General features: G+C 40.2%; 1 protein-coding gene across 3 annotated transcripts in view; it reads left to right on the top strand.

The window, feature by feature from the left end:
• Nucleotides 1–14,075, top strand: part of CDH4 (cadherin 4) — a 653,967-nt gene that overhangs the window by 576,475 nt on the left and 63,417 nt on the right. For all 3 annotated transcript variants that reach the window (XR_002887781.3, XM_005302930.4, XM_008178578.4), the window contains exon 8: nt 9,507–9,644. Coding sequence is in view for 2 of the 3 variants with exons in the window: in XM_005302930.4 (XP_005302987.2) it covers nt 9,507–9,644 (138 nt within the window). In the remaining variant the exon portion in view is untranslated. The remainder of the gene's footprint in view (nt 1–9,506; nt 9,645–14,075) is intronic.

The following is a 14,075-nucleotide window of genomic DNA, read 5'->3' on the forward strand; positions in this document are numbered from 1 at the left end:
TAGCATGGAACTCGGAGGGAGGAGCACAGGTTGCAGGAGGGAAGAGTTTGAAGGAGGCACCAGGAAGTCAGTCTGTTTGCACATGGCTTTAAGGCTAGCTGCAGTGGCAGCATCTCTGTAAATAGTTCTCTTAATAAAGACCCAATTTAGTTTTAGAAACATGGAGTCTCTCACGTTATTACCCAGCACATGGTAAATGAAACACACCTCTGGAGGGGCTGGGCCACATGCAGAGGTTGATGATCCTGCTCATGACTTGGCGAACCTGGCTGTATCTTTTAGCTCAGACACTAGAGACTCATGCTTAAGAGCAAGCGGTCCCAGGTTTGATCCCCCCCCCTTGCCAACAACCCACCCAAAGACATGACCTGTCACTATAGTGAAAAAGAAAAAGGGCAGATTTTCAAAAGGGCTTAGCACCCACAACCTGGGGCAGATTTCAAAAGGAACTCAGTCCCCATTTAGGCACCTAAATGAAGGGATCAGATTTTAAAACACACAAACCCACCCATTCATTGACAGAACAGTGAGAGTGCTGGATGCTCTGAACATTTTTTGAAATCTGTCTGCTTTGTTTAGCTTCCTGAATGGGAGTTAAGCAATTTGGAAACCTGGCCCTATCTTGAGGTGTGTCTAAGTGGGAGCTGTTGTGTGCTAAACTCTTTTAAAAATCTGTCCTCCTGAGCTTTATTTAAGTGATTGATAATTAGATCTCTCTGCAGAAACTATTTTCAGTAGACAGACAGACAATTTTTTAAAAATCTGACTTTCCTGATTGGGCTACAATATTTATTACATTCACAAGGCCATTGGATAACGCAAGATACCTTATACTGAAAAGTAAATAGCAAGTTATTATTGGCCCAAAAATAAATTAGCCAAAGAGAATTACACTAGGTTTACGTTCATTGGCATTCAGCATTACTGCAGTAGTATGAAGCAGATAAAAAACACATAAATATCAGAAGAGAAGATGTAAGGATAGATGTGAGAAGAAATAGGAAATTTCAACACCTATAGATTTTCTCTTTCTTTCTCCAATAATTCCCCACTCAGAAGCAATACCCCTGTAACCTTTAAATTTAGCCAGACACCCACTCCTAGGAAAGTGGTAATTACACCGCTACCTCGATGTAACGTGACCCGACATAACACGAATTCGGATATAACGCGGTAAAGCAGTGCTTCAGGGGGGTGGGGCTGCGCACTTCGGTGGATCAAAGCAAGTTCAATATAACGCAGTTTCACCTATAACGCAGTAAGAATTTTTGGCTCCCGAGGACAGCGTTATATCGAGGTAGAGGTGTAATTGGAAAATATTTTAACTGTGCTTTGAAAATGTAGGTCTGAATTTTGCAAACTCTGTCCACTAATGTGGACTAATTTAATCACATAATTACTGTATTTCTGGACTTTGACATACAGTTCCCAATTTGCATGCATTACAGGTGTATATTGGGAACACAGTTGTGTGCATAAAACAACTGTGCACGCACTTTTGAAAATTTGGACCATAAATCACATATAGGTTTTATTTATTGTTGCTTTTTGCCTCAAAAATGCCCAATTCCTTTAGAGCCTCTTTGTAAATATATTCTACTCTTGTTTATAAACTCTCACAACAATAACTTGTGCTGCCAGGTTCTTGGAAAAGGTATCTGTCATGCCAGTCTGGGTCTTGATGGAGATAGCCACATGGAATAACTGTAATTTTGTTCAGGTCAAAGATTCCTTTGTTTTTGCCCATGTAACTTGCCAGCTCAGTGATATTGATTTGTGTTAAGAAAAGGGGTCATAAAATAGAAAACCTCTCCACTTAAATCCTTGTTGCAAAAACATGTAGTGATTTTTGGACAGAAAATTGTTCTGTTTTTTTTTTCAAAATTGTTTGTACATAGAGCATGCCAGGAGATCTGATTTTCTGCTATCCCCATACTTTACAAGTAACTTCACCATGATCCAAAAAGACTCTGTTTTGTTATGTTTTTAATATTTTGAATCACTTATTAAAATAATACATAAGATCTGTTATAATTTTAACGGGATGGAAATACGAAGTTTGTTTGCAGTGTTGTTGTACCCATGTTGGTTCCATGATATGAGAGAGACAAGATAGATGAGGTAATATCTTTTACTGGACCAACTTCTTTTGGTGGAAGATACACGCTTTTGAGCTCCACAGAGCTCTTCTTCAGGTCTGGGGAAGGTAATCAGAGTGTCTGAGCTAAACACAAGTTGGGACAGATTGTTAAGCTTAAGGAGTAGTGCAGGTTGTAGGTGGCCACTTGAAGTGAAGTGGGAAATTGAGGGCTAGATTGTTAGGCTTGGTCTACACTACCCCCCTAATTCGAACTAAGGTACGCAACTTCAGCTACGTGAATAACGTAGCTGAAGTCGAAGTACCTTAGTTCGAACTTACCTTGGTCCACACTCGGCAGGCAGGCTCCCCCGTCGACTCCGCGGTACTCCTCTCGCCGAGCTGGAGTACCGCAGTCGACGGCGAGCACTTCCGGGTTCGACTTATCGCGTCCAGACTAGACGCGATAAGTCGAACCCAGAAGTTCGATTTCCAGCCGTCGAACTAGCGGGTAAGTGTAGCCAAGGCCTTACTGTGGGTTTGAAGTAGGCAGTTAAAGGTACCAGGCAGTATGTTGTGTTACAAATTATTGTAATGATCCATAAAGCCAGTGTCCCTGTTGTGTCACTGGAACCCCTATGGGGTATAATCAAACAGATGGGGACCACATACTGAAAGAAATCTTTCCCATATCCCCTATTCTCGCCTTCACTCATCACCTCAGCCTTGCCAAGCTCATCATCAGAAGCCAGTTCCTCATAGACCAGGACACACCAACTCAAAGCTAGACCCTGCCAGAACATCAGATGCAAAACCTGCAGACATATCTCCACTGCTATGATGATCAATACCCCCCACAACATAGCTTTCAAGATTCATGGGTTCCTACACACGCCTCTCACAACATGTGGAGTACGTCATCCAGTGCACCAAATGCCCCAATAACAATTGTGTGGATTAAACCAGGCAATCAATACTCTTTCAAATGAGCTTGCATAGAAAAATGATAATTGACAAAAACACTCTGTCGCCCATGGATGAAAGCTTTTCACAAAGTGATCACTCCATATCTGATCTTTCAATACTCATGTTTAGAGGAAACCTGCTCAACACCCTCAAAATGTGAGCCTGTGTTCCTAAATTCATAACTCTGCTAGACACCAAAACCCTGGACCATGGATTTCCTTCCCCAGACCTGAAGAAGAGCTCTGTGTAGCTTGAAAGCTTGTACCTTTCACCAACGGAATATAAAGTGAGTCATATTAAGCCTAAGAAAGCATCCAGAATCGGTATAATAAGCAGTATGGAACATTTCACATTTTCAGAATGAAGTTGATGGGAAGTGATAGTTTATCCTATTACTGATGCAAATGGTCTCACCCCTTGGCAAACGACCAAGCTATGCACCGCTTAAATCCTCCCAAACCCTCAAAATAGGGTTTACAATGGGACTTCAATGATATAATAGGCCTTGTGCTGGCCCTCTGCACAGCAGAGAAATTCAGATATAGGCAAATCACTTAGGCATATGCTTAACTTTAAGCATGTTAGTAGTCCCATTGAAGCCAGTGGAAATGGATCCAAATCTAATGCCTCAGGTTTTACAAACCACATACTCCTATATTTTGTCTGTCTGTAGGTTTAATACAATTTGAGGTTCCAACCATAGTGCTGTAGCATTTTCCATTTGTTAGAAACTTTCTTTAGTAGTTCAGACAACACATGTTCCCTTATCTACCCTAGACCCAGTGGGCTAGATCCTCAGCTGGTGGAAATCAGGGTCTCCTTTATTGATTTGCAGCAAAACTTTATACCAGCAGTTTGCTTCTCACCCTATGTCCCTGACTGACAGCTACATCCAAGACAGGCCTTTTTTTATTCCCTGGGTCCCTCACTATCTGTCGTTAGGACATGCTTCAAGCCTCACTGACTTTAGCTGCTCTGTAGTGTTTTTGACTGGGTTTGGATCCCTACCCTTGTTTTTGTATCCATTGCACTTTTGTTTTCTCTCTTCCTCTTCCTAGCTTGAGAATAATCTCTCCATGGGTGGGGTCATTTAACTGTTGAATTTGTTGTGCTTGTGCTGCATTTTTTTCATTGTCCAGCTTTGTATTGTATTTAGTTGGCTTGTTCCCTGTTTTTATTTTTCCTTCCTTTAATATTCTGTGTTTGGGTTTTGTTTGTGTGTTTTATACTATCGGTAGATGTTTCACAAGAGGCACCTTATTAAATAAATAAACTGTGCTATCAGTCTGGTGTTATCAAGAGAGGGTCTTTTGGTATCGCAAATGAATGGCAGGTTCTGAGCTCTATATTACAAAAAGAAAAGCAAGATTGAAGTAATAAAACTTTTTAAAATGAGACTTTCTGGTCCCTTATCTGGTATTCTGTCAGATGATTTTTCTCAAGAAATGTTCTTCAAAGCAAATTTTTATTTATTTAAGCAACTTAAATAAATAAACAAACAAACAAGCAAATAAACCAAGAATTAAAGGTAATAGGAGTTTTGCAGGTTTAGTCCTAATATGAATTAATACCATCTAGATTTTCAGCCTAGCATGGAGCCTAGTGTGACCTTATCCAAGGTCTGGTTCATTCTTGGAGTTCAGAGTAAAGTTTGCATTAACAGTGTCATGAGTTTCTGAATTGCTTTTGACACAGAAACCAAACTGCCTTTGTAGTGCCCTACCTGGAGGCAAGACAGAAAGACAAGAGCAGTGAGTGGCTCTGACAGTCCCAGGTTGTTCCAATGGATAAACCTGTAAGTGGTAGCCTCTAAGCCCAACAGCTATTGAAAGGGTCGGGTTGCAAACAAGGTAAAATAGAAAGCTGCAACTTAAAAAAAAGAAAGAGAGAGAGAACCCACAGATGAGGAATGTTTTATCGCCCTGTTCTTTCATGGAAAGTAAGGAACATTTTTCTTCTGCTATGTTACTGAGGCACTGAAGCCTTTATAATAGTGTGCAACTGCTATGCCATCAAATAAGAAATGCTTTAAATTGCTTCACATCTCGCTGCAGTGATGAACATTGGAAGTGGTGTCACCATTTTAAATGCAGACATTGTTGAACTGTGGTCTTTAATATGGACTTCCATCTGATTTTTCTAATTTTTGTGAAATCTGATTACTTTTAAATCTCCCTCCCCACAATCCTCCCTCCTCCCACTCCCTCCATTGCTTAAACCTCATTAAAAAGATAATTCAGCCCAGGGACGTAGCCCCGGGTGGGCCTGGGTGGCCTGCCGCCCACTCACTTAGCATCCAGGCCCAGCCAAATCTGAGCAGGGGTATAGTGCTGCCATGGCAGCCCAGAGCGTCACTTGGGCACCTGAAAGCCAGGACAGAGCTATGCACCCGCCCTTCAGAAAGCTACACTCCAGCAGCTCTGCCCTGCCATTTTCTGAGCCCCCCCCCATTCCCGTGCTCAGCTCGGCAGGTGAAGCCCTGTGTCCGGAGGCACCAGGGCTAGGAAGAGAGCATGGCATCAGGGGAGAAGCTGAACTAACACAAAAAAAACGAGGAGTCCTTGCGGCACCTTAGAGACTAACAAATTTATTTGGGTATAAGCTTTCGTGGGCTAGATGATGAAGTGGGTTTTAGGCCACGAAAGCTTATGCCCAAATAAATGTGTTAGTCCCTAAGGTGCCACAAGGACTCCTCGGTTTTTTTGCTGATACAGACTAACACGGCTACCACTGAAACCTGAACTAACACAGTCTGTCATTGCCCATCCACCCAAAAGTTGGAGCTCACCCAAATTTCCACTCCTAGCTATGCCACTGAGTCAACACATGATCATTGGGCTGTATACAAACACTAATATCGATCATGTAAATTCGAGAGAGAGAGGGAGGGAGAGAGAGAACTAAATAATAAATAAAGAGAGAGCACATTCATTAATAATGACACTGTGCTTCTATTCTACAGCACCTTAGGATCTCAAAGCGTTTTACAAACATTAATTGACTACACCTGGGAGGAAGGCACTATTATCCCTATAGATGAGAAACCTTAGGCTTAACCACAGTTTCCTGGCACGCAGTCCTGTGACTTGACCAATTCCTCCCTGGTATGTTTTTATACAAAAACAGGAGGCTCGTCCCAGGCAGTATAAATTAACATGACCCCACTACTGCCTCCAACATGGGTTTCAATTACAGTGGGCCAGTGAAAACTGGTATGTGATGTCAGGTATTGTTACACCAGTCAGCGAGTTAATACCTGTCATTGAAAGCCCCCAGAGTGAGGCTAAGACTGAACTTCTGGCCTCCATTTTATACCAGCAAGGAAGATACGGGAAGAAACAGGGAAGTTCCATAAATGCAACAATATCTGAACAATGAGAAGGAAACCAAATCGACCTAATCCTCACTAGAAACTTTCAGTTTTCTTAGGTTGAAATAACTACTTGTAACATCAGCGGATCGAAACAAAACAGGGTTTCAGCTCATTTTCACCACAAAAACATCATACCTACATGCACTTTAACATGCCAGCTGCTCTAGCAATGTTCGTCTCCCCGTTCAGTTTTCTTCATTGGCTTCCCTCACCTTCCCTTGTCCTGACCATCTAAGCCCTGCACATACTAGTTCTTGTGTAACACTCTGCCTCTATCTTTCACTCACCTCAGTCTCCCCTTTACTTCCCCAAGTCACTCAATTAGTTGCCTTGTGTCTTGGTTTTCTTCCATGTAGCTTCATATGCCTTGAGCTCACTGAGCACAATCCAACGTGCCTCCATCTTTTCCTTCTTGTCATCCCTCCTCAAAATGCACCTTCCCCAAATGACCTATAAATTCCAGAATCTTTCCCACCATAACAGACGTGTGAGCCAAAGAATGGCAGCGTGATGCGCTTAGAGATTGTGGCTTAATGCTTAGCTTCGCTTTTCAGTCACACTGATTTTGATTGGCTCACTTCCTCATTTTTTTCACGTCATTTAGACTGCACACACTTCATGCAAGGGAACTGGTTTTCATACCTGTCTCTAGCCTAGTTTGGATACTGTTAGTACTATATTGATCAATAACAATACATCTTGCAGTCCCAAATGGAGACATATCACTGGATGCAACTCTAAAGATTAGGAGTTTTGTCTTGGTTCAACTGAGTATTCAGAAGTGTAGATGATTCCTGTGGTGTTTTGTCCACATATAAGGTGAGGGCCAATTTCTGTGCTAGTCAATATAGGTTCTTATACCAACCTCATCACCATAGAATATGAGTGATTTCCAGTAGTTTAAGTGACAAACATCTGATATTCACAGTTTGTTCTTTAAGGGTGGTTCTTTAAATTAACCAAACTGTTTGGTACATCCAAAAAGTTTAGGTTTGGTTTAACTGGAGTTTGCGGCAAACATTGAATTGGTTCACTTTTATTTATTAATGTTAATTTACTCCTCCCTGATCACCCATGACTGTTGTGAGTATTAAGAAAGGAAACAGATCAGCGCGTGGTGGAAATTCAGTTCTAAATGATTCCCAGTAAGGATGGGACTGAAAGCACATTGCTAATGAAAAATAGCACAGGTAAAACACAATAACCAATAAGTGATTTGTTACATTACACTTTCTGTCCTTGTTAAAATCCCCCTTACCGGGAATGTTAGCTTTTTCTTGAATTGCTTTTTCATATGTAGCATGCTTTCCCCACTGACCTTGCTGAGTTGGCTAAGCACAAATTTGTCATTTGTCTGGCAAAATGTTTGTGTCCTATATCTTTTTTTTCCTACTGCTTTAATACTGCCCTTCTCTTGATTAAGAAGAAATGGGCATCTTAGGCTGACATTAATTCTACCATCAAAAGAGTAAATAAAAAAGCTCCTTTTTCTAGGCTGCTTTATACAAATGTCACTATACATTTTAAAATACACTCTGGGTTCCCATGCTCCAGTCTTTTGAAATGAAAACCAAGTTAAACTTCCTTATGCTGCATTTCAATGATAATGGGTCACTTACAAAGAGTGAACTGGAGAAAACAGGTATACAGAGAACAGTTCTGTGTGGAAAGCTCTATAGATTGTGAAATGCTTTAGTTTTATTGTAGGGAAAACACTGGATTAAGAATAACACATCTTAAATTCTTTCCTTGTGTCACTGTCACTTCAGTAGGGGTCCAATTCTGAAATCCTTACTTAGTTTGGCCTGAATAGGGAATAAGTGAGAACTTAGTAAGAATGCCAAGGTTTGACTATAGGAGGAAAATCATTCACCCATGATCTGCACATAGAGGTGACCCTCTGTGACTGTATCTTCCCCTTTGCATGTGGCTCAGAGGACAGAACGGGTGGGCAGATGGAGGTCTGAGCCAAAGCTGGGGGACAAGCATCATCTCTTTTCTAACTGCATGGAGACTGCACTAAAAAGTTAATGCAGCCTGAGTCTGTACAACTCTTCCCCTCTCCTCCATTCTGTGAAAACCCAATCTAAAGGGGAAGTCCCAGGAGCAGTGACAAGCAGAGAAAACTGCATTGTCCATGAACCAAAGGGCCAGCAAAGAACCCTAGAACCAGCTCAGAAGGTCTCCACTGAATCCCCAAGATTTGTGCAGATTTCATGGGATCTCTGAGACTGAAATCTTTTGCTGTTTCTACATGGCAAATCCTATTCTCCAACGGGACTGAGGACAATTCCATGAGGGAAAGTTCTCCCTTCTCTTTCAGCTCATCCCATGGTTTTCCATGAGAGAGGTCAGTTTCCCCCTTCCAGGTTATCAAAAGTGAAGTGATTATAAAAATATTATTTACTCTTCCATGTTTATGCTATGTGTTTCCTTTTTATTTTTCATTTGTGTTGGACAATGAAAACAGACTAGTTGTTTGCACTTTTATTTATAGTAATTTCACTTTCTGCTTCTCATGAAATAGCATGTGGTGGCAACATTTAGGTTTCAAACCCTGCAGAAGAATGATTCCCAAAAACCAATTGTGATTGAGTTTTACCTCTGTTCAAGTGTGTAATGAAAATATTTCTTCTAATCCTAGGTTTTATAAAACCAATTTATCAGAGCTAGTTGGAAAATTGAGGGGGAAGAGGTTCCCTGTGGAAGTTTCAACAAACATTAAATATTTTGTTTTCAGCAAAACTTTCAGTGGAAAAACTTCACCTTTCTGTCCAAAACTGAAAAAATGTCAGTTTTCAGTAGCCAAAAACTGCTAAAAAACTGAAAACTGTTTTCAGCCCAAAAAGGCACTTTCTGACAAAGCGAAAATATTAAAAAAGCAGACACTTACAAAACATTTTTGCTTAGTCAACTACCACATTTTTCATAAAAATAAAAAGTTTTGAAGGTAAATTTTGCCCAACCCTGTGACTGACATTTTGAGTCCAAATAACTCTTGGTATTCCTTTAAGCTACAAATGTGTGGGGTGGAATAACTCAAGACATATTAAATGGTATTTTTTGTCTCTTTTTTTTTTTCTCTTCCAGAAAGTTCAGCAGTACACAGTCATAGTTCAGGCTACAGATATGGAAGGAAATCTTAACTATGGTCTCTCAAACACAGCAACTGCAATCATTACGGTGACAGATGTGAATGACAACCCACCAGAATTCACTGCCAGCACTGTGAGTATCAATACATCAGCACAATGATGCATGCACACACAATGTGTTTGTAACTCATGGACATTTGATATTGCTCGTCTCTGTTTGCTGGTTTGGCAGACAGAATAAAAACTTGATAAATAACTGTGTAACAAAGACTTTCAGAGGGAAAAAAGATAGATAGAGAGAGAGAGAGAGAGAGAGAGAGATTCCTGAACTAGCAACGCTGTTTGGCTACTAGTTTCACTGAGATACTGAAGAAACAAAGAATGTGGCAAGGATAGTGTCTACTTTCACTAAGGAGGTTGCAGTGGTGTCACAGCGAGTGGTTGTAGACACATCAGACTTTATTACTTATGAGCTAAACCCTGAACTATATTTTGTAGCTTGGATTAAATTTCAAAAGAAGAAATAAATAGTCTGAATGGTAACACTTAGTCATCCATACGTATTTCACTGATAACTGTAACAGATGTCTTTGTTGTGCAGGCAGTAAATGCATTAAACCATAGTGCATCTGTTTTTAATTAGCTCAAAATCCTTCATATACTAGTGCAATATGTGTTTATCCGATTCTGCTCCAAGACCGTTGGTCTAACTTCTTTGACTGGGAAAAATAAAGAGATTGCAGTGGACAAGGTAATGTAAGGAACGGGGGGTGGGAGATAAAAAGGTAATAAAAGAATTTAATTGATCTCTGTACCAAAAATAAATGCAGGAATTAATGATATATCAGGAACTCAGAGAAATGCAGTATTCTGAATGTGCATAATGATGTCATGCTGAAATAATGATAAATAATGAATTATTAGCTTTCAGTTGTTTACATTAGTAATAAGGTCAGCTATTAAGAAAAGCAAAGTTTCAGTTGCAAAGCAAAATATGTCTCAAAATGCAACCAAAGCGCTAAAAAATCATCTTGAGCCTCCTACTTGAACATCACTGAAGATATGGGACTATAGAGTCCAGAGAGATGGAACGGTGCCTTTTCTTCAGCACCATTTAAAGCCAAAATTGTACTGTGTATCATGTCACTGAGTGCTCTTGTAGATATATGGAGTGGGTTCATGCTACTTCTGTATGATACTGAATGATACTATTCTATAAGGTACATCAATAGTTGTTAGCACAGAGCCAAACTCTGGCCTCAGTTACACCCACGAAACTCTGCTGAACTCATTGGGCTTCTACGGGTGTAACTGAAAGCACAATTTGGCTCATGATTCCAGACCTGAAAGGTGCTGAGTGTCTCAAAGAAGGTGCTGAGTTCCTTCATCTTCCACTGATGTTAGGGAAGAGAGCGTTTCACAGGCACCTGATGAAACCCAGCATTTGCCATGGAAGTAACTCAGCTTTCAGTATCTGAGATTGTTAGCCCAGAGCATACAGAGTATTGCTCACCATAGGGTGTGTGTGATGATGTTTGTCGTGGTAATACATTTAATGGGGTATTTTCCATTTAGTATATTAAAGAATGTATTTCAGCGTATGACACATGCAGTTCTAGTAGAACCATAGAAAGCAGAGATGGATCTTGGGTTATCTAGTCCATTCTCCTGCCGGCGTAGGATTGCTTCCTCCTATACAATTTGTAAAGTCTTATCCAGTCTGGTTTTCAATATCCCAAGCAATGAGTCTTTCCACCACAAAAATATATGTGCCCCAGCATGCTAATGCTTTGGGGGAACCTTATGCTGCCAGGTAAATACTTCTTCCTCCTTAATTTGAGTGAAAAAGTGCTGACATCTAGTGGCCAAGTTGTTTAAGCACAGATGTGAATGTCTTAAAGATATCTCAGAAAAACTGGTACTTGTCTCCAAATAAAGTTAATAGAGGAAATTTAAAGTGACTGGTAACTCCTTGGCACGAACATTAACCCTGTTATGAGTGACCATATGGCTCTGTTACAGTTTTCTGGAGGAAACCGTGTATTTATATTGTGAGACTTGTGAGATAAAGGAGCATATGTTAAAAATCTTACCAAGACTTTATTTATCCAGAACTGAATTTGACAGAGGGGAGCTCATGGAAAATTGCATTCAGGTAAATTCTGGGTATTTAAAGTCTCAGCAGGCATCAGATCCAGAAGGGATAAAAGCTACTAAGACAATTATCCATAGAATCAGGTTAAATGGATCAGAAAATTCTACTCTTCCCCTAAGCAGGAATGATTTGTACCATCATTTCTCTAATTTCAATCACTGAAGAAAGAGTTTTGCAAGGGCAAAAAGGCCCCTTTATACAGTACCAAGTGGGACTGTGCATAATTCAGACCTGAGGATATTTTATAGTGATATTACCTCATGATTCTCTAGTAAATGTGATCTTTAATACTGTATCCTCCTGGGTATAGTAAAGATCCCATTACCGGTGGGTACAAAAATGCCATCTGATCTTTTACCTTTGGCTGCCACAGGTAAAATCATCAGTCCGATAATTCTAATTAAACCTGAAGTGAACTGCTTTGCTCCCCCCGCCAACTCTGAAATGTATTCTTAATGCCTCCCTTGTGCTTTAAACAAAAAAAAAGGTTCTACTAAATCCACAGCTTCTTTAAGGGTAAGAACTCATACCGTGCCTTTTAAAAGATATTTCTGCACTGAACTACAATCAAAAACAAAATAGGCTGAACAATTGAAATGGTGGTTTGCTCTTGGAAAGTTGCCAGATGAGAGGAAATCAAGGATGATATTCAGCGCAGAAACATACAAAAGCACACCCTATAGTGTTCCTAAATTACCTGTCATTCAAACTGGGTGGTTTTAGACTTAATAGTTTCTGGCTATAAATGTAGCCCAGGAGGACGTTGCAACATGCTGGTGTTACAGCTCATGTGTTCAGCAGCAGGAATTAATGTTACTATGTAAAATTTAACAACTGGAAAGGAAGAGAAAACCAACCACAGTGGTGGTCAAAAATCAGGCAAATTGTCTGCTTGTAAGACTGATTTTACTATAAATATATATCAGATGAAGTTTTAGACCCAAGTGACAGATTTATGCATGTCAGAATTACACACCAAGGCCAAAAAAGGTTATATTATATTATGATCAAAAAAGGTTTTGGTTAAAGAGCACCAAAAAAGAGTCACAGCTGCACTGTCATAAAAGCTTTGTGCTAGATGTGGAATGAAAGAGAAGTAGTAAAGTCAGGCAAGAGCTGTTTAAAACTATAAAGTGAAAATGGTATGATAAAACCCAGAAATGATTGGTTTCTAAGTTAATACCAGACCAAAGTATTTATCATATCCCTTAATATATCACCTGGAAGACAAAGGAGAGAGGGTCTTCTCTTGTGAAGGGTTCTGAAGCCATATGGGAGAGGGATTTGCCATCTCCAGGAGGAATGAACTCTTTAAATAGCATATTTGTCATTGTTGGGGACAGCCTACCCTTCCTGCTTCTCTTGTATCTTATCTCGCATTGTGGCAGCAGAAAGCAGCTGGCAGTGGGTGTGCATCATGTTGGATGCTTCTGCGTTTGGAACCGCCAGATCTACACTGAAACAATATGGCACCTCGTGCAACTATTGATCTTCTTAGATAGAATTGACCCAAGGCATTACTGGGTAACTACGTTTTTAATGCACTGGAGTTGTGCAGTACCATGAGCTGCTGAAAACTCTTCTGACCAAGGGATGGATATCTGCAACCCATTCTTTTTTCTAAAATGTTTTTCGTGTGAATTTAGTGCTTGCGAAAGGTGAACAGAATTAGCCCTAGGGATTAAAGTTTTCTGTCTGCAAAAGATGTAAGGGAACAGCACTGGCTGTTGGAACATTCTCCATGTTGCCTGAACAATGTGCATCACCCAGTCCTGGATGGTTCTCCACTAGGGATCAGAGGGTTTTTTAATCTTCTTGCTCAGTCAGTCTTTGTCCCTTCTGCTTGGAGTGCCAACAAAGGTAGCAATTAGACCCAATTCTAGTAGTGTTTTTTGTGATATATGGATAGCTATCTATTGGGAGCCATTGGTCAGATCCTCAGCTGGAATAAATTGTCTTAACTTCACTGAAATCAACTGAACAAGACTGAAAAGGTCCAGTAGGGAGTTTTACCAGGACAATTGACACAAAGACAGTTGCAGTAAACTGAGATATTGCAATCAATATACAGTATAAGCTCCGGTATCCAAACTTCCTGTTATCTATAACAAGGTCATATTCCCTGAGATATTTTAATTATATGTAAAATTCCCTATATTATCCCAGACCTTTATTATCCCCACTTATCCAGTATCCTTCATGATCAGAAACGTTACAATTGTAACCCATTTCCACAGAACCTTAACTATGCCTCTGGCCAGACTCTCCTCTCAGATACGGGAGGTGCATTGAATCATGTCACACAAATTAGCATTGATTCTGGGAATGATAAATTGATGAGTGCTGTGTTTCTGAATTGGGATTTGGGAGCACAATGTTGGCTAGTCCCAGGTGTATGTAAATCACTGA

This window comes from Chrysemys picta, chromosome 13 (assembly GCF_011386835.1).
Source record: "Chrysemys picta bellii isolate R12L10 chromosome 13, ASM1138683v2, whole genome shotgun sequence".
NCBI lineage: Eukaryota > Metazoa > Chordata > Testudines > Emydidae > Chrysemys > Chrysemys picta.